Below are 21,729 nucleotides of genomic sequence, written 5' to 3' on the forward strand. Positions count from 1 at the left end.
AAAGATGAAATTACAGGCATTTAGAATATAAGTGATGGCCCCAAATCAAAGGTCTTAACATTGGACAATGGTTTCTCAAAGGACTTGGAGAACTTCAGAGCGCTTAAGATCTGAACATTAGAACTGCAGTTTGGCAAGGGTATTTACCAAGAGCTTAGAGTCACACCTAATAAACTACCAGAGAGTTAGAGATTCCCCAGACAAGGAGCAATTGTTACATTGATTTCCCTAGAAGTATCTGAGTATGCTTGTTTCACCACAACCTCATCAGGTTTATGTTTTAGTCTTTTTATTATTATTTTAATATGTATCATACTTTGATTACTAGTTTGAACATTTTCCCATATGATCATTTTCGTCTTGCAATTTCTTTCATGTGAATTCCTTATAAACACCCTTAAGAATTTAAGAAAAAGTTTCATAATTATTGATAGAGACAAAATGCTCCAAAAGGCAGATGCACAGTAGTTTATATTGTCTGAGTGATTAAGAGTTCCCAATGAATCCATTTGGTTTCTAAATGGGGGGAAAAAAATCAGCTAATATCTACAAGTATCCTGTAGATACCTTAATGTCTACAAGTAACACCTACAAGAAAAGATAGAAGCTAGATCCTGCCTCCATAGCGCCATCAGCCCTATGCAAGAACTTCTGGGGAGCAGTGCCAGTGCGTGGGGACAAGACAGAACAACAATGAAAAACTTCCCAAGGAACTGGAATTCAGAGCTCAACATCCAAATTAGCTAAGGATAAAGTGTTAGCTATTACAGACTAATAATGTTTACCTACACAGTAGAGCATTATTTAAACATTCTTTATACACATTTCAGGCTCCTGAATAATTTAATCTGTGATTTTCTTTTCTGTTTCATAAACACATGGATAAATAACATTACCGTATTCCACTCACCTAATATCACAGAAAATCTTCCCATGCTCTCTTACTCGCCATACTTTTCCTTTCCAGTTTTTGGAGCATTGACCTAAATGTGTTAGAAAAATAGAATCAATTTAATAATCTATTAGAATCTTAATCTCTCTTCAAGTATATTTGAAAGATACGATCCCTTTCGTGGAGGCACAATGTAGATTTATACATATCAATATTTAAATTATTTTTAATTCCAAGGGCTAAAGTATAAATGTAAAGCTTAGGTGCAGCTTCTGAGTGTGACAGTATAAAACTTAAATAGATGTAGAATTGTTGTGGCTGATGAGTCAGGGGACCACGGGGTCTAAATCTGAAATGTCCACTGATTTAAAGTCATTTATATTAGACTGTGCAGTGTGGTTGCACAATTTATTAAAAGGACATTTTAATCTTCTTGGTGCTTCAAAAATAATAAAATTGTATATCGAATTCAGGGTTCAGAAGAAAATGGCAAAGAGTTCAAAATCATAAATCTATTTTTTAACTTTAACTATTTTCACATTGCGTTACAGATACTTAGATATTTGTTATTAGAAATGAGGTGTAAAGACAAGGACAAAAATCTATCTTTGTATTTCCAGCACTTGCCAAAGAGCTTTACACCTACTCTGGGTTCAGTGAATGTTTATAGAAGTAATCAGTGAATGAGCTAGAGGGATTTCCTCAAGCACATGCAATTTTTTTTTTTTTTCTGGTTGTTTGTCCCATTCACTGTACATTATCTATATGTTGCACCGTGTGTGTGTGTGTGTGTGTGTGTGTGTGTGTGTGTGTTGTATTTTTGACTCTACTCCCTTGCAGAACAGAAGCTTTTTAAAGATAATCTTTATGGTAGACAGAATAATAGCCTCCCAGAGATGTCCAGCCCGAATCCCTGGTGCCTTTGAATATGTTACCTTACGTGGCAAAAGGAACTTTGCAGATCCAATTAAATGAAGGACCTTGAGATGGGAGATTATCTTGGATTATTTGGGTGGGCCCAGTACAATCACAAGGGTCCTTAAAAACTGAAAAGGGAGGCAGAAGAGGAAGTGAAAGTGAGGCCATGAGGATTCCATCCACCATTGTTGACTTTGAAGATGGATGAGGGGGCCACAGCAAAGGAGTAGAGACAACCTGTAGGTGCTAGAAAAGCAAGAAAATTGAGCCTGTAGAGAGAAACGCAACCCTGCTGACACCTTGATTTTGGCCCAGCAAGACCCATGTCAGATTATCAGAACTATAAGGCAAATAAATGATAGACAGATGATAGATAGATAGATAGATAGATAGATAGATAGATAGATAGATAGATAGATGATAGATAGATAGATAGATGATAGGTAGATAGATAGATGATAGATAGATAGAAAGGTAGATAGATAGATAGATAGATAGATAGATAGATAGATAGATAGATAGATAGACAGATAGGTAGATTTTAAGCCGCTAAGTTTGTAGTAATTTGTCACAGCAGCAATAAAAAACTAATAGTCTCTGACAACCCCTTTTTCTCATCACTTCCTCCTTACTTTATGTGTGTTCATGCCTCCATTCCATGCTGGAACAGGACAACATTAATCAGGATTCTTGTGTTTGCAAATCACAGAAAGCTAACACACACTCAAGCAAAAAAAGGCGGGGGGCGGGGGTATATCTCCCATAAGTGGGACCTCCAAGGGATTGAGTTGGCTTCACTCCCAGCTAAGACAAGGCCCAAATCAGTCCACAAAGACTCTTGGTCTCTCTGATCTGCTTTCCTCTATATGCAAGCTTCAGCATTTCTACAATTCACATGCTTTTAGTGGCAAAACTGCCCTCTTTCTTTCAGGAAAGGATTCTAATTTGCCCATCTCTGTAGCACAGGAGGTTGAAAGTGTGCTATGGTTATCCATTGCTACACTTAAAAATGCCCCACGACTTATTGGCTTAAAATACAAACATTTCTTTTATTTACTCATGATTCTGCAATTTGGGCAAAGTCTGTGGAAGGCAGCTCATTTCTGATCCGTGTGAAACCAGCTTGAGGCAGCTCGTTTGGGGCTCAAGGATCCACTTCCAAAATGGCTTCACTCATGCAAGCTGGTGCTGGCTGTTGGCTGGATGCTCAGCTGGGGTTGCTGTCTGGAAAACACAGTTCCCCTTCATGTGGCTGCTCCACATGGCTAGGTTGGGCGTCTCACAGGATGGCAGTTTTAGAGTAGTTGGACTTTGTACATAACAACGGGTTTTTTCCCCCAAGCACAACGTGGAAGCTTCTAGGCCTTCTTAAGTTTTGGCCCCAATAGACACAAGGTCACTTGCACTACATTCTGTTAATTAAAGCAGATCACAGGGCCCTGTCCAGATTTGAAAAGAGGAGACTACATACACAAGATCATGAATTCCATTGTTGTGGTTGGTTGGGGCCATCAGAGTAGCAGTCTACCACAGTGGATAACCAGAGCTTTGTGAGTGATGGTCCAAGTAAGACCATCCGTTTCCAAAAAAAATGGTACAGGCAGTCCCACAAAGGAAACAGGACTGAAAACAAACCTCAGGTATCCATAACAATCATTTCCCTCAGTGCTAGAAAGTATCCCATGAAGCAAAGCTGAATTTCCCTCTACGTCTATTGATTATACAGCTTGTACATTTCCTGGAGTTGGAGACGTGATTAAAAATTTAAAGTTAAGGAATTACGAACTTTTTTCCCATTTGACTTTTCTTAAACTATGAATGAAAATAATGATATCATAGAGCAAACACTACTAAAAAGAAATTAAATTGTGCAGGATTCATGAATAAACTATAATGTAGGCTAATCTGGTGATGTTTATTTGCAATAACCTTTTTAATGTGACAATTCCTTGGATATTGTAGTAAAATATTTTCACCCTACATCTATATTTTTATGGTTTGTGTTTATTTTCCACAGTATAGATCCCAAAATGTCAAATTACTAGAGCTGATTTATGGTAATTAGTTTTCAGTTAGAATATTTGAAATGCATTTAATTAATTTTAGCTGTTTAGCAAAGTACAATAAGGTTTTTTGCATTAACAAAGTTTTCTTTATAATATATCAGCTATGCATATGTTTAAGGATATGATGGACTCAGATTACTCTTATTTGAATTTTATATTTAGCAAATAAACATGCACTGCTGGGGATTAGGCAGTGTTTAGAAAATGTATGTATAAGGATTATTTAGGATGAAATTGCCAAAGATCCTGGAATATTTAGCACACACTTGTTGATTGATTTCACTGCAGTAAATATGAAGCAATAACAACTATATAAATTATTCAGAGACTAGTCATCCACATCGGGATTCTTTAGAGATCACTTCAGAAAACAGTTTGGCAGGGTATTCTTTTTATAGTTTTTTTTTTTTTTTTTAAATCCATGTACAAAAGAGATATAGATCCATACGAAATGGATAAATACTGATGCTTTTAAAATGAAATTAAACATTCAAGTGAAAATTGCATGATTTTTCCTACTAAAGCTCTCTTTGGTAATTTATTTATCTTAAGTATGATTTTTGTCTTTCAGGAAGCCTTATATAGTGAACGTAAGAGATTTATTAAAAACCTTCAATCGCTAGAGAGTGCTTTAGTACTTTGCCTCAAAATCTGCACATAGGCAAAATTCCTGATATTATGAGTTGGGATTTTCAGTGTAAGAGGATTTAAAATCTCTGCTAAAGCAAGGGCTTGTTAGCTGTTTCTAAGCATCATATATCAGAGGGACCCAGCTACTTACCAATCGCTCAAACTAAAATGGAGCAGGACAGGACACGTGGAATGAAAGAGACCAATTTAGACCAAGTGGAAGGTATCAAGTTCTCTGAAAATGGCCCTTTTATTCTGGAAAGATATTTTATTCAACTCCAGAAGCAGAGAGAGTAATCAGCGCTTACATAGGTATGGATCTCTTTGTACATGCAGATACGGATCACTTTTTAAAGATTTCCCTTCATTAAAGCAATTTGAGACATGGTGTTGGAAAGTGTTTTAGTGGTTGGGTGTTTGCAGATTTGAAGTTAGAGACCCCGGTTATCTACTTATAAATCATGTGACTTGGAAACATTCCTAATAACTTTTTCTTTTGTAATAACCTTTTTGGGTCTCAGTCCCCGATTCTCTTGGGGTTGTGCTAAAGATCCAATGAGTGAAGGCCAAAATACTTCACATACCACAAAGCATTACATTATCAAAATTTATATTATTATGACTACTACTACCAATAATAAAACATGATTGGGTAACTGGTCTGCAAACAATCCATTGAAAACTCCAGGTGAATTGGATCTGTTTTATTTTTTGAAAATATTTTAACTTAGAGAACACACGTGAGGTCCAAAGTAGTCAGTACATTTGCCCCCCCTTATGTTTAAAGTATTAACTCTTACATTACTGACTTTTGATGGACACCAAATCTGGAAAGATGACTGTATAAATTTTTCCTGAATATTAGGGATTTTATTTTATTAACTGGAACCCAGAAGGAACATGGTGGGTAATAAAGAGAAATTTGCCTCCTGGTATGATTTGTATCCAGTTGGAAGTCTGGCAATGGTGTGGGGCATATGGGACCATCTGGATATTTTTGTTAATGGTTTGTTTCTCTGTTGTTTCTCTCCCAGCTATCGGCAGGACCCTCATTCCCCGTTACTTTAGCACTGTGTTTGAAGGAGGAGTGACTGACCTGTATTACATCCTCAAACACTCAAAAGAATCCTACCACAACTCATCCATCACGGTCGACTGCGACCAGTGTGCAATGGTCACCCAGCACGGGAAGCCCATGTTTACCAAGGTACAGGGCGGGCTCGGCAACAAGCCTTGGTCTTCTTTGGGTGCATTGAAGCATAGTAATTATGGTTGTCTTCTGGAACTTTAACCTGACTTCTCACATCTCAGACGCTTTCAGCACTGTGAGGTCATCTTTTTTGTTTGTAACATGGCAAGACCCTATGGTGAACCCTGTTCTAAGGGGTGTGCATGTGATACAGATCCCAGGGAAGTCAAACATGATAGACCCTCAAGACTAAGAGAAGAGAGTTTTGGCTGCCTATCAAACTTAGGCTGCTAAATTCGAATTTTGGTGTTTTTTAAAAATTGAGATATAATTGACATTTAACAGTGTATTTGTTTTAAGTATATGAAATAATGATTTGATATATGTGTATATTGTGAGATGATTACTACAATAAGTTTAGTTAACATACATCACTACACATAGTTACAATTCTTGTGATGAAGACTTTTAAGATCCACTCTCTTAGTATCTTTCAAATATATAATATTTGAAAGATACTAGGTATTGTTCACTATAGTCCATGATGTTGTATATTACATAGAATTTTGGTTTTTATACAAAGGGTCTTCTACAACTAAAAGAACACTCTCCTATTACTGTGCGGTCAGTATTTGTGTTCTGTTACTAAAATTAAACAATTTTTAAAGCTAAATTCAAATATTAACAAGCAGGGGAAAAAATCAACAAACCACAACTCAACTAGCCATAATCTTTAAGGAACACAAAAACATAAAAATGTAAATGGAACACTATAGACAATCCCTTTATATCTTCTCCCAAGGAGAAAAATTAGTAAGAATAAATATTTAGTCAAAGAATCTGGCGAACGGAAGTTTATTTTAATGAACACTAGTTCATCGCATTTTGACTAAGATTCAATGTGAAACTAATTTGTAATATCAACGATAGCAGCTATCTCTTTTAGTTGAAACACAAATGACACCCCTCTCTTTATAGTTAAGAGAAGTTGAATTATCAGGGTTAATTGCAGAAGCCCAATTATAAAACTGAAGATGTGTTTGTTACTTATGCACCATTCTGCGGAAAGAGTAGCTATAAAGTGTTTATTATTTAAAGTATTCTTTGATCACGGTGCGATTTAACCTTTCCGGTGCCCACGAGGGAGGAAAAAACCAAAGGAAATGCTTATAAGCAAAGGAAATGCTTATAAAATGCAAAAGCTAATCATTAAATGCCATTGATTTTATGGTATCTTGATTTTTGTCAATAGACATTTTAAATGTGGAAGAGGAGATGGGTTTTTCCCTTTCTTCCTTTTTAACAGTTGAGCAGAGAGGAAAGTTCCCACTGCATGTGAAAGTCCATGCTGGAAAGAGCGTTTTGCTGTGTGAAAAGGAATGATCACCTAGATGATGGTTTACTCTGTCTGTGGCTCACCTATTTTCGGAGATACAAAACATTTACATCACCTTGTGGATACCTGAGCCATTTCTAGCATCACAAAGCCTGAGCACTGCAGAGAAAGCCTTTTTCTGTTGCTTCATTATCGTTTGTGTAGGCTTATTGTTACTTTTAGGTCATTCAAGAAAAACACACCAATTCCTTATGCTTTCAGGGAAAAAAGAAATCCGTGATATGTAAATAAAACTTTCCCATAATGAAGGAGCTACTTCCAAAGCCTGTAGCCGCTGAAAATAAACATGCATGTTGAAATAGCGCTTTCATCTATTTCCTCAATTTCTTTCTTTCTCAGACCAAAACTTTTTCAGCAATGAGCACCGTCAGTTGTTCCGAAGATATAGTGCTGTACCTTCTGGGCTGGTTTTAAATCAAAAAGAATCCAGTTCTTTCGATGACTTGATAAAGTGCTTTTTTCATTCAAATTAAGAAACTAAGGTTTTCCTCTGTTGCATTCTCCCCTGTCCTGGAGCACTGCCCTCTCAGATGGTACTCACCTCCCAGACGGGACAATCTCCTGAACTCAGCTCTCTTGGTCTCAAGCTTTAATTATTTAGATCACCCATCTGACTCTACTCCACAGCAATACATTTGCCAGCTCTTGTAATGAATATTTCTATACTGTGGTGAAAAATATTCCTTTCTGGGAAATGTAGCTTAGCTGTGTGGACTTCGTCCAGATGCTAATTATGCACATTTATTTTTAGAAAATTCCAAAGCATTCTTTTTTTTTTTCCTCTTTTTTTTTTTTTTTTTTTGCTCCTTGGTGATTATTATACTACCCAAAGAATCTTTCCAATTTTTCTTTTGTTCTTATATTAATTCAAAATAAGTCATCTTTATGTAATAAAATAATATGGCTATTTAGTAGAAAACAGGGGGCTAATGACATTTCAGTATCACAAAGTAAAATAGTTTGGAATTTTTTAAAGGGGAGCCTGCTATTAGTACACGGCATTACTTAGCACATTATGTGAGGCACTATCGCCATGTTCTAATTTAGAATATCAATAAACTCTAATTCTCCAAATAGCATTTGACCCAGCATTTCTTAGTTGCTTTTATGAAAATGTGGTCAACTGGTGAATCAAAAATCAGCCACAGTCCAAATATACTTTTATTTGAGCCAATTTTTTTAGAGAACTTGGTCCTATGTAGCATCATGTAAAATTAGCACTGATAATTAGAAAATGTTATGAAATTTGGAAAATAAAAAGCTCAGACATTAATAAGTTTAATACATTATATATAAAGTCTTTCTGGCAGGGCTTCTACTTTTTTTTAACAGTAAACATGCTCATAAAGACCATTTTGTGTGTGTGTGCCACATCTTCTTTATCCATTCATCTGTCGATGGACACTTGGAAAAAAAAAAAAAAAAATCAGCCACAGTCCTAATCAACAGTAATATTTAATATTCCTCAGGACCATACTGCATGTTTTGCAATTTCCTGATCCTAGGAACATTATAGATTATGGATAAATATGGAATTAGAGTTTTTAAACACACATTATGAAGTCTTTCTTTTCTGTATTCAATTTCGAATCAAACTGGAAACAAGGCTTAATTATCAGAAGAGCAGTCACCAAGGTTTTCAGAGTCAAAGACCCCTTGAATTGTATTTGAGGGTGTGAATTCTGGCAGATAGTGAAAGAACTCCTCTCTGGGGCACATGTTGGGTTATTTTGGGGGCTCACAAGCTGGAACCATAATTACAGCCTTTACTGGACACCCTTATCACTTCTGTAAACATAGGTTTATGTTTTTTTCTGATCTCAATTATTTATTATGAAATTATTTACTGCTGCAGAAAAGGACCATGGAAATACCAACCAGTTTTCCAATATGAATCCTCATTCATGTCTTTGACAGTTAGGTCATCATTCTTACCTTAGCCTGTACACCATGTTACCATGTTATACTCCAGGATTTATACATTTACGCTCTTATCCTGACTCTAACCAAATTACTATAATATCAATGATTGTATTGCTCTAATAAATGTATATATATATGTATTGACATATGCATTTACATATGCAGCATCTCGAAGTAAAACACAATGAGCTTTTTGCAACGGTTAATCTAAAAGCACTAGTCCATGCATGCTGTTCAAAGCATAAAGGCCAAGAAAATTAAATGAACATCCCCACCTAAAAAGTACATTGTATTTCATAAAAGCTACATGAGAATCATTTTATTATACAACTACATGGTCAGTATTGCTTTACAATTAGTCAAAGAAAGAAAAGGGTTAAAAAGCTACCGGTTAGTTTGAGAAATGTTCTTTTTTAGTTCTCTTGTTCCTGGCCTAGTCTCAAACTAGCACGTGATCCGCTGAACGCCTGCCAGCCTCTTTCTTGTTGATCCTCCGGAGACCATCTGTGCTGGGGGCATTGATTAGAGTGTGTCTGCTGGGATTACATCTTTTCTGTTGCCATGCCAACTAATCAGCTGATTTTGGTTACCACAGAAACAAAATGTCAGAGCTCACAGTACGGTAACATGAATTCAGCACAACAGAAAATGTTTTCTTAATTGGGGACCCTTTTGATTTTGGATTCCAAGTGAAAGACAGCTTTTTTAAAAAAAGGCCAACTTTAGATAAAAGCTACATTAATTGTATTGATTATAAGGAATGCACAGAATTTTTCTGAAAAGAGAAAACATTAATTCGCCTTCATAAGTTATGCCCATTTTTTTTTTACAATTTCCAAACAAGGAATATATACATATATTTTTTTTTTTCTTAAGTGCCTCTATTCCATTTGCTGATTGTTGCATATAAAATAAATCACAAAGCCTTCAGTTTCCTTTAACCTCCATGATGCGGGCAGGAGTTGGAGAGACTGCATAGTGCTTGGGTGGAGGCTGTGGGTAGAATTACTTGGGGAAGATTAGCAGTGACCAAATTCTCTTCCATCTTTTCGTTCAAGGAAGTCAGTCATTTAATTTCCCTTAAAGAAAACACCCAACACAATCAACTTAGATTCAATTCTCAGGATTCCTCTTTTGCACATGCTATGCCTTGGATAAAGATGATTTCTTGGTTTTGGCTGAGAAAGGAGGAGTCCAAGGCTGTTAAGATGTTCCCTTTTGTAGGCCCGTAGCAGTTTGCCTGCATGAAGAGTCCTCAGCTGGTTTGCTATGTCACAGTAAACAAAAAACACAGTTTAACTTGACCTTAGAGCTGCTCCAATTGAGTAATTCATCAGACGAACTCCATCCAGGCCTTCCCTTTATGAAATTCTATTCCAGTAGAAGTAAACCGAAACCACGCTCTGCTTGGGTTTATGGTTCATAAACACAAAACAAACAGATTAGATAATAAAAAAAGGATGACATTTAACTGGGCTAATATTTGTTTAAACAGCCAATAATCCCCCCTCTTTAAAAGAAAAGGATTGTAGCATCCAGATATCCCTTCCCTGTCCTGTATTGTCAATACATTCCTCTGTCAATGTCTGGCTGCAGTTACCTCCCCTTTGTGAAAGCCTCCACTGCAGGTGGCTTCTGTCATGTTAACACTCCAGGGGGAATTGCGTGTCTTAATCTCCATGCAACTCTTTTGAAAACCTTGGTAAATTAATTCCGATGCTGATGAGGCTCTAGAGGAGTGAGATGGGGACGCTGAAGTCTTCCCCAATGTCACTGTGCTTGACTCTCATGGCAAAGTTGCCAAAAATGAGGCTCTGAAGACCACTCAGCCAAGGAGTTTTGGGGCAAAGAGCCCAATGCCTGAAATTACCCACAGATTCTGCTAATTGGCTCTGAGTTAGAGGTCTTCACCCAGATTATCAATAATTATCTGACAGTGCTTCTGAGACCTTTGATAAAATGAAGATGGCAGATGTTATTAGCATCTTTCTTAAGTGGTGCCCTATCAACACGTTACTAATTCTCCTGCACTGGTATTTCACTTGTTTAAAGAAAATATTACCTTAAATTAGAGAGAATAGAAATCACCTAACCCAGTGCCTAGGACATAGTTGGAACTCAATAAATGGTGGCTTTTTGTATTAAATTCCCAAAGAAGGAAGTGATTATTAATATTTCATAAAAGGTTGATATAAATTGCTAATTATCTTCATGGACTATAGTTTTAGACATGATCATTTTCCCTATTCAGTTGATTGCTTTTTTTTTTTTTTTTTTAATGTGTAGTGCAGTGATTTCCAAAGTTTTGTTCTTTTCTCAGTCTGAGAAATCTTTCTTCGAAAAGGCTTGATCAGAAGTCCAACGTTTAAAACAGATAAAACTGAAGCTGTTCTGGTTGAGTCTAGAAAGTGAGTGGGAATCTCAGCATCCAGGCGGAGGCTAAGCTTTTCCCAGCAAAGCCCCTGAGACACTGCTCATAAACCCCCCATGTCTCAGATAAGACATTACAACAACCCCTGGTCTAGGGTTCTGTGTTCTTTGGGTACATGTCTTTCATCTTTAAATTATCATTTACTGTCAGATACAATACTAGGCAATCTATATACACAATTTAATCTAATATACTTTCCCAACAGTCCTACCTAAGGATATCATTATCCTCATTTTACAGATGAGGAAACTGAAACTTAAGGAATTTATTTGTTTTTCCCAAAGTTGCAAAATAAGTGGAAAATAGAGTCAGGATTCCATCCATTATTTTCTACTGCTTCTCTAAGGCAAACATGGGCTGAATAATGAACTGTAATTGTTTAATTACAACTGAACCAATATTATGCCTCCACTTCCTCTCTTATATAGTTGAGATAGAATGAGTGCCATGAGACTACCCAGCATTTTCTTTCATTTCAAAGTCATTAACAGTGAAAAGAAAGGTAAATAAAATAAGAACTACATGCCAAAAATCATCTGACTTTCAAAAGAAGATAAAACTGCTACCCTGTCACTGATCACTCTATCAGGGAGTTTCTGAGCCTCAGAAACTCTGTCTCATTAATAATATATATTTTTCTTCAATTAATTTGGGTCCCCCAAAGCCCTTTACGCAAGCAGAATTTGTCATGGCTGATAGGATGTGATTCAAGGAATATATTCTAAATGTGCCTCTATTTTCCACGTGTCACTAACTGATACCCGCAGCCTTGGGTTAAGCGTTGCCCTCTGGCATTTCTCTTTGGAAATGAAAACTTTCTCTGGTTGGGCAACCTTGTAGTAACTCATACGTAAGCAGGAATACTTTTATTAGATACTTTCTCCCAGAGTAGCATAACCAAGATTAGAACAGAGTTCAAACTCCTATGGTAGAAGCATAATGAAAGTGGAGAAAAAAGGAGGTGAAAGAGTACCAATTTTGTGGGGGACACACTGTGTGCCAGGAGTTTTTGACATATCATTGCTATAAGATGGGTTTTGTCTGTATATTTACAAATGAAGAAATGGGGGCTCCTGGAGTTTCAGTAGTAACTAGTCGAGTTACCATTAGCTCATGGCTAGTGAGCAGCTGTGCTGTCTTTTGACCCCACTGATTCCAGATCTCACACCTGTCTTGGTTCTCCTTGGATACATCACCTGTGTCACATTTTTGTCAAGATCCAGCACTGCCCAAGGGGAGTCAGGGAGACCATGCTGACTGGCTGACCTGTGAGTTACAAAAATGTGGTGATCACAAAGTACCTAATCACTGAGTCTGTTGTTTGTTGCTTCCAGGTGTGTACAGAAGGCAGACTGATCTTGGAGTTCACCTTTGATGATCTCATGAGAATAAAAACATGGCACTTTACCATTAGACAATACAGAGAGTTAGTCCCAAGAAGCATTCTTGCCATGCATGTAAGTAACTTAAGTAACTTCCTTTCATCCCCTCATTTTACTCAAAAAGGAGAAGCCCTGCTTTCTCACCGTGAAAGAACTTCCGGAGTCTTCACACTTTAGGTGATTAACTCTAAATTATGAGTTTTTCCCCCAACCATTTTCATCCACAGGCCCCTTTCCCCTCCTTTGTTTCTGAGTTTGGTGCATTGTGAGCCTTTTTAAAAAATAATTTATTATTTTAAACTCCAAATTGAGGTTACCTCAATAAACAGTTTGTACTTTTCTTAAATTCCATGCAGTCATTATCAAGCACTGCTCTGCCTGGGCTATTAAACCTGTTGTGTATAAATGGGCAAAGAAATAGAACAAAGAGTAAGAGAAACAGTTTCCAGTTTTGATTAGAACCATCCGGCAAGACTTGGGGCTCACATACCTCAGATCCGTGTCCATGCCCTTCCTAACCACAGCGCTGGGAAGGAGCAGAACACCTGGGGTCCTCTTGGTTGCATTTGGCCATAAATCACATCAAATTTATTGAGCACAAATGAGGTGCAAGGGTGGATTTGATGCCAACCTAGAGAGATTTTTAAAGGTAAGACTTGGTAGGAACTCGTCAGGTCAGTCCCTTAAGAAGGAGTCACATAGCATCAAATTAAATAAATCCCTCTTCCAGAATGCGCGATGCAGCAGTTTCTGCGAAAATGCTTTGGAGCAAAATCAGACTGAATGAGCCTGATTTTTTTAAGACCCTGTACAATGAAAAGAGAATACAGTCACGGTAGTGAGCGTTTACTGGGTGTTTGATACGCCGGGCCTGTGCTAAGCATTGTGTACACCTTATATTTAGTCCCTACAGTAACTCGAAGAGGTGAATTGTTTATTACTCCTATTTTCGAAGTAAGGAAATGGAGGCTCAGATAGGTTTAATAAGTTGTCCAATGCTTTTCAGCCCAAAAGGGACAAAACAAGATTTCGATTCAGCAGGTCCTGGCTCTAACACCCAGGCCGAGAAGCTGTCTGTCTCGCCTCTGTTCCTACCCAGGCTGTCTCCCCAGGCTTTTGTCCTCAACACCCTCCTACCATCTGGTTTGTCCAATCTCTACCCTTTCCGCCGACCCTGTGCTTTCTGCTGTACACCTGAGTGCTGGGCACTCTCCTGCTACATTCTTTTTGCCCATCCATGCCCGAGTCCTCCTCAATTTTCAAAGCCCAGTTCACACCCTTCACTCTCCTTGAAGCAGTCTGGAGTAGCCATTCTTATTAGTCTCAAAATAGACAGAGAAGCAGCAGCGTAGAGTAGTGGTCAGGAGCCTGGGCCTGAGAACACACGGGTTTGAATCCCTGTTCCTGTGTGACCTTGGGCAAGTGACATGACATCTCTGTTCTTCCAGTCCCTCATCTATAAAATGGGTATAGTAATAGAGCCTGCCTCAGAGGATTGGTTTGAAAATTAAGAGTTAATGCACATAAGCACTTAGGCCAGTGCCTGGCACATAGTAGGACCTCTGCAAGTATTGGTGATTGGCTATCAGCAACAATGGCCATGACGAAAGCAAAAATATCCTTCCATGGGTTTATTATCGTCCTGTCTTCCAACTGCAATATGAGCTCCTTGAGGTCGACCACAACTATTTGATGCGTCGCTATAGAACCAGCTCTTCCTGGAACCTGGAAGGGGTTCAATAAATACCAGCTCCACATCCACAAAGGATCCCCTTTCCAGAAATTGGCATGAAAAGTGACAAGCTCTGACTGTTTCTCCTACATTTTATTTATATACACAAAGCCAGTTGGTTGTATCACTGTGAGGAAAATTAAAGTAAAAAAAAAGAATAAATTAAGGTGTTGGTATAACCTAGATGGTCTCATGAATGCAGATGTGGAGACAAAGGGACGTTTACTTAAGACTTCCTCTGTTTAGCAACAGTTTATATCAGTTTAAAAAGAAGGAAAGACAAACAGAAAGAAAGAGCATCAACTAAGAGACTTTACAATGGAATCCAGAAAGAATTTTCATTTTTTTCTGGTCAAACTGAACATTGGGGGTGGCCCGCAAAACATTACATCTTTTTTTTCTGTGGCTGATACTTTGGAAAATATTATGCATACCCTTGCAGTCCTGCAGGATGAAAATTGTTGAGGACATCTATTTCTAGCCTCCTCTTAATGGGGAAGAGAGTTAGAATTTTTTAATATATGTGTATATTTCATGGCAGTTGCAAAGTTTTCACATTTAGTCCTCTCGACTCCAAGCTGTTAAAAACAACACTGTCACAACACGCAGCAAAGGCCAGTCCTAAAGCATGGCTCTGCCAAATCCACACCACACCTTCCCTCGGGGCAGGGTGGGCGGCAGTGCCAGGGACCTTGGAGGTGTCCTGGCTGGACTTAATGACCCTCCTCCTGAAGGCACAGGGCCTCTCACAGAGGAAGTAAAGTCATTTCTCCCATCTGACTCAGTTTGAGTCTCCCCAGCAATGGGTCTTGCACCACTGATCCAAAAGTGTCCTTAAGTGTTATATTCAAGTGTCTTCAAAATGTAAATTAAATTATCTCCAGCGGCCTGCCCCTCTGAGAAAAACTGACAAGGTGCAGATTGTATTTCTCAGCAGCTGTAGCACAGTCGAGGACCTTGTTGGTACCATCTTACAGGGGTAAAATATACGATTTTTCTCCTGTTTAGGCACAAGATCCTCAGGTCCTGGATCAACTGTCCAAAAACATCACCAGGATGGGGCTAACAAATTTCACCCTCAACTACCTCAGGGTAAGACCAATGGGTTGATTATATTTCCTGTTGAGTTTGAATTTAGAGGTTTATATGTATCTTGAGCCAAGGAATTAAAATGAGGTAATATAGCACAATACTTATATCTCTTTAAATTTATTTTATTCAAGTATAGTTGATTTACAATGTTGTGTTAATTTCTACTATATAGCAAAGTGATTCAGTTATACATATATATACATTCTTTATCATATTCTTTTCCATTATGGTTTATCACAGGATATTGAATCTAGTTCCCTGTGCTGTACAGTAGGACTTCGTTGTTTATCCATCCTATATATAATAGCTTGCCTCTGCTAATCCCACACTCCCAATCCTTCCCTCTCCTATCCCCCGCCTTGGCAACTACAAGTCTGTTCTCTATATCTGAGTCTGTTTTTGTTTTGTAGATATGTTGATTTGTATTGTATTTTAGATTCTATATATAAGTGATATCATATGGTATTTGCCTTTCTCTTTCTGACTTACTTCACTTAGTATGATAATCTCTAGTTCCATCCATGTTGCTGCAAATGACATTATTTCATTCTTTTTTATGGCTGAGTAATATTCCATTGCATGCATGTACCACATCAACATTTACAAATGTTGATGGGCATTTAGGTTGTTTCCTTGTCATGACAATTGTGAATAGTAGCACAATATGTATGTCTTATACCACAGTGTGTGTGTGTGTGTGTTTGTGATCAACAGACGATTGGGTTTAATTAACAAAAAGCATCAAACCTAGACTTTGTCAGTGTTGAGCTTCTTCTCTATGTTTGTATGACTCCTGGAATAAATTATTCAAAGGCTAGCAATGTCTCTTTCATAAAATGCTTTGGCACTATGTCCCTTCTGATTGTCTCAAGTTTCCAATGTGCTTTTGTTGAGTTCACAGCCTCTGCGTCTGTACCCAGGGACCAGTCACCTATGAGGAGGCTCAGTGTGCCCTCCAGAGAGAGTCCCTTGAAGAAATTCACCTCGATGCTATAACACAGACATTTATTTCTAAGGCTTCTTAGGGACTCTCTGTGTAACATGTAACAGATTTTCTGGTTTGGATAAAAAGTGAATTTTTATTTAAAAAAAATTAAATGTTAGGCAAAACTCTCTGCCCACATAACACTTACAGCCTCCGTATTTGGTCTAACGGGGTAAAATATATCACACTGGTTTTTAGTGTGGAATGGCAGTCATCACATTCCAAAGACCACTTCTCCAGGGCCCGACCCCATCATAATGTTTATGCTAGTGTTTCTTTATCCTTAAGTGCAGGTTTGTGAATTTTGTTTTGTATTCACAATCCTCTAACTACAATCATGTTTGCATACATTGAAATGCTGAAATGTCCTGGCCGGACTTCCTCCTCTGTAAGTGAAGAATAATTTGGACAAATGTTTCCAAGTCATGCCCTCACTGCAATGCGCCAGGCACTGGGCAAGACGCTGAAGATTCAAAGACAAAAGTCGTTGCACCTGTTATCAAGAAACGTCCTCCTATGAGAGTCAGACCCATAAAGACAGAACATTATATGCAAAATGGTGAATACCATGATAGAAGTTTCCAGATGAAATTATGGGAGTACAAGATAGATATCTCAGAAGAATCAGTCAGAGAAGGCTTCATGGAAGAGATAATGCCTGTGTAGTGTGTGAAAGAATGAATAAAGTTAAACCAGAGAAAGGAGGAGGAAGGACATTTCCATCAGAGGGAGCAGAAGTTAGGGGTTGGAATTCCAAGCAGTCTGTTGATGCTGGGACATGAAGGGAGTAGCCAGGAGAAATGGGAGAGAGATCACGATAAGCACCCAGTAAATGCCTCTTGAATGGATGGTTGGTGGATGGGAGCTTGGTAAATGGAAGACTAGATTTTGAATGACATACACACACAAAAAGTAATAGAACTCGGATGAATTCACCTGCCCTACAGTATCTTTTTAAAAAATGTGTGATTCATTTTCAAAGTCACTACCTAGAACTTCACCATGAAATCTAAAGAGAAGTAGAGTTGAATGCATCAAGGAAATGAAAGAAACATGGCATGGGGCCTCCAGATCGCTCTAGTGTGCAAAATTCCCACTTAAAATACTCAGGCTTCCCAATGTCAAATTTTTATTCTAATACCACTACTTCTACTTGCTCTGAATCAGCATTTAATTTTTACTCTAAGTGCCATTATTCCCTTCTCATTATTTTGAAAATGAGTTCCTTCAGATCTAGAGGACACATTTCTTAATGGGAGATTATTTTTACCTATTTTCTTTGACCAGCTTTTCCTGATGCTTGGATACACAAACTTTTTTTAAGCATTATGTTTAACGCAACTTTAAAAAGTCTTATTATCCTGTATCCCCGCCGAAAGATATTTTCTTTGTGTTTCCTCTTACTCTTTATCCATCTAATATGCATAATTTCTGCATAAATGTAATCAGTGTACATACAATTTCTTAACGTTATTTGGTAAACACTTTTGCATGTTTCTACATAGTTATCATATTAGCCATTTATCATTTATCACCCTGCAAATAGTCCAGGGTGGGGCTAACCAAACCATTTCTCTAAATGTCGAGCGCTGAAGTCATATTCAAGTTGTTGCTGTCATTAATACCATTCCTCTAAGTGCCCTTGCCGTGTCCTGCTCTCAGCGGTGTTCTCTGCAGAGGCGGAGCTGTGGAGGCCATGTGGGTAAGAAAAGCAAATGTGCTTCAGATTCAGAGAAATGTGGGTTCAGATGCTAACCCCCCTACGACCCATAACAGCCTTGAACTAGTCGTTTAAATTCTCTGAATCCCACTTTCTTCATCTGAATATCAGGAAGAATAATGTCTCACAGGTTGGCACAAATTACATTTTATAAGATTAGATGAGTTACAAAGTAAAAGAGCCTGGCACACAGGAGAAGCATAATAAACACTAGTCCCCTCCTGTGCTGTCCAGAGCAGTGGATCAGGGCTCCAGTTTCACTTTTGCCACTTTCTCCTTCTACGATATTGATTAACTGCCTTAATTTCTTGGAGCCCCAGTTTTCTCATGCATGAGTGATTACGTACATTGTGAATCACAGGAACTGAATCTCAGTCGAGGGTTAAAACGATCGTGCATGTGAAGAGCACATGTAACTTGAAATGACTTCACCAGGAAGCCAAGTAAGTCTCATTCCATTTATCAACTCCTATACATTGGTCATGGCCTTGAATTCTACACTGAGATTCTGAAGCCAGATGATAGATCAGAAAAAAAGAGAAGTGATAAATGAATGACATCTGCCGAGGAGGGTGGCAGGAGGGAGTCTGAGGCATGTGCCATATATTTGGAACCCCCTTTCCAGTACAAAGTATAATCATTGTCACTGGGTGTTTGCAATACAATTTATAACCTTTTGTTGTTGTGATTGTTAAATAAATCTACCCCTTCAAAAAAGCAGTGTCCTCAACTGGGAGTGAAAGCACTGAGTTTTCACGGGAATGTTTTTTGATCCTATACCTTTAGTTTCTCAAACGAATGAAAATTTTTGTTGTTGCGATTGGTACATTCTAAAGAGCATTGGTCCCTGCATGTAGCTTCTACAGATAGCAAAAGAGTATTGTCCAATGCCTGGAAGAATTGAGCAATTAGCTTTGGAAAATGACCCTCAACAGAATGACATGACGTGACCTCTTGGAGTGGCCGTGGCTGGAGTGAGCGTTTTGAATCGTGCCAAGGTTTTTTTTTTGTTTGTTTTTTATTTTTATGAGGCTTGACTGCCAGCCAGCATATTTTCCTTGGTTTTATGACACGAGAAAGGATTACAGTCCAACCCCCTTTCCCATCTGAATGCCAAGCCAAGCCTGAGGATGGAACAGGATCCTTGCTCAGAGACTGAGATGAACCAGCGTTACTGGCAGTCACCATAATTATGGGCTGGCACCTGGGCAGACAGCAGCACGCTCTTACTAAACACTGACGTCGGTGGCGGGGAAAGAACCATCCCAGCAAACCTCCGGGGCTTCCCACAGGGCCTTCATGGTATGAACCCTCAAAAGGCCCACAGCCTAAAACGTGCTATTCACTCTGTGGTCCTTGGATCACTGCAGATTTGCAAACTGTTTGTTACCAGTTTGTGATTAGTCCAGAAAACGAGAATTAAAAACTTTAAAACTACTGTAACAGTCGGACATTGCCAGGACATTCAAGTTCATGCCGTGGACTCAACCCACTGACCGGGCTATGGAGCAGTTTAGGTGTGATTCAACTCCCGTGGTGCGTGGCCACTAGTCAAGTGTTCGGAGCACATGTGACCCACCGTTGAACAAGCACTGGCTTAGAGCACTGGTCACGAAGCGTATTCAGAGACCGTTCAGAACCACCGTGACCATCATAACACCATTAGTTAGCCAGGAACTTCTCTGTTTCTCAATAAAAGGATGAGACAGGAATTATTATCCACATTTTACAGATAAAAATCAGTCAGTGCCTAAGGTTGCAAAGCTGGTCCTGGCAACAGTGCTTCCCAGGGCTCAGGCCTGCCTGTTCCCCAAGCCCCCTGCACACCCAATCTTGGTGAGGACAGGCTCCTTGGCCTGGGCCTGCAGGAGAGATGGTGCTTTAAGAGTGAGGGATTTGGCCTCTGAAACAAAGCTGTCCCACCTCATTCTGACTTTTCCACTTCTCCTCCTCCTCCTTGGAGAAAGGCTCCATCTGAGTGAAGGCAAAGAAAGGCCTTCTGAGCCATGAGAACAATGCACGCATAGAATGAGTAAAACCTGGAACACCCAAAGGGAACTTTTAATTGCATTTGGAGATGGAAAAGTAGTACACGTGACCACATGATAAGGGAATTAAAGCAGTTAACTCTTAAAGAAGTAAAATAACCATAATACAGAGACAGCCCAGTGTCCAGAAAACAGTGATTTCTAAAGTCAAGCCAAAAGAAACAGCTATCAGAACATTAAAAGAAAAAACTATACACACACACACACACACACACACACACACACACACACAACAGTATTTTTACAGAGCAGTCCTAACTGAAAACAATTTCAGAGCCACCCATGCTTCTAAAATTCTTGGCCTTAAAGGTACAAATAGGGCTAGGATTAAAGAAAGTAATTTCCCAGTCTCGGCACTAGAGAAAGAGAAAGAAATTGTTGTTTAACAAGACACTGAAAATCAGGGGAGATGGGAAGGTGGGAAATGGCAGTCTGGGGGGAAATGGCTGAGGGATTGCAAAGTGAAGTGCAGGACAGAGCCCAGAATGAATGGTCCTGAGAAACAGCCTTCCTAATTGTCTAGAATGGGTAAACAATGTATGTCAGGAAAATTCGGGGCAGGGGGCAAGGGGAGAGCTGTTTGAATTTATTTTAATTTAAGAGCACAGGCAGGGAAGTAGCCTGAAAAGTGAAAAGGGGCTAGTAGGTTTCACCGTGTAGCGATGGGGCTCGAGACCTTTCTCTGTGTCTGGTCTCTGTTGTTCTCTAACGTTGCCTGGGCACCACCTCAGTGCCCACAGAAAACTCACATTCCTTAGAGATAGCAACTGTTATTAGATGGCATGACCTCATCATTTGTCCCCAGCAGAGTTCAAGGAGCAGAGTAGGTAGAAAAGAAACAAACATGTGAAAGGGGGGAAGGCAGATGAGGTTAAACTCTCCAGTCCTGATCTTCATAAATCCGCTTGGGAGTGGCTGGAAATGTGAACTATAATTAAGAGAAAACAAGTAAATTTTAAAGTGTCCACCATGCCCCTCCCAAAGAAGAGGGGGCAGTGAACTGAGATTGTTGAGTAGCTACTATGGGCAAGACACAAACTTGGCTTTATTTAATCCTCACAACTGGTTTGGGAGGTAGGTGTTCATGGCCTCATTTTACAGAAGAAACTGAGATCCACTGAGGTTCCGGGGCTCCTCTAAGGTCATTCAGTGGGTAAATTGCCAGGCTGGATGGGATCCCATGTTGACCTGGTGCCCTGCCCACAGTCATGCTGCAGAAATGTCACCTCCTAACAAGAGCTGGGTTGAAGATTAGGTCAGTCATTTCCACTGAGATGACCAGGCTGTTTTGCCAAATTGTCAACAGACAATTGTCAACAGATGCT

General features: G+C 38.9%; 1 protein-coding gene across 9 annotated transcripts in view; it reads left to right on the forward strand.

Annotated features, from left to right (window-relative positions):
* Nucleotides 1-21,729, forward strand: part of LDB2 (LIM domain binding 2) — a 377,580-nt gene that overhangs the window by 296,960 nt on the left and 58,891 nt on the right. For all 9 annotated transcript variants that reach the window (XM_068543190.1, XM_068543192.1, XM_068543193.1 and 6 more), the window contains exons 3-5: nt 5,541-5,713; nt 12,780-12,902; nt 15,568-15,651. In XM_068543190.1, coding sequence (XP_068399291.1) covers nt 5,541-5,713; nt 12,780-12,902; nt 15,568-15,651 — 380 coding nt within the window. The remainder of the gene's footprint in view (nt 1-5,540; nt 5,714-12,779; nt 12,903-15,567; nt 15,652-21,729) is intronic.

The sequence above is a fragment of the Eschrichtius robustus genome, chromosome 4, assembly GCF_028021215.1.
Source record: "Eschrichtius robustus isolate mEscRob2 chromosome 4, mEscRob2.pri, whole genome shotgun sequence".
NCBI lineage: Eukaryota > Metazoa > Chordata > Mammalia > Artiodactyla > Eschrichtiidae > Eschrichtius > Eschrichtius robustus.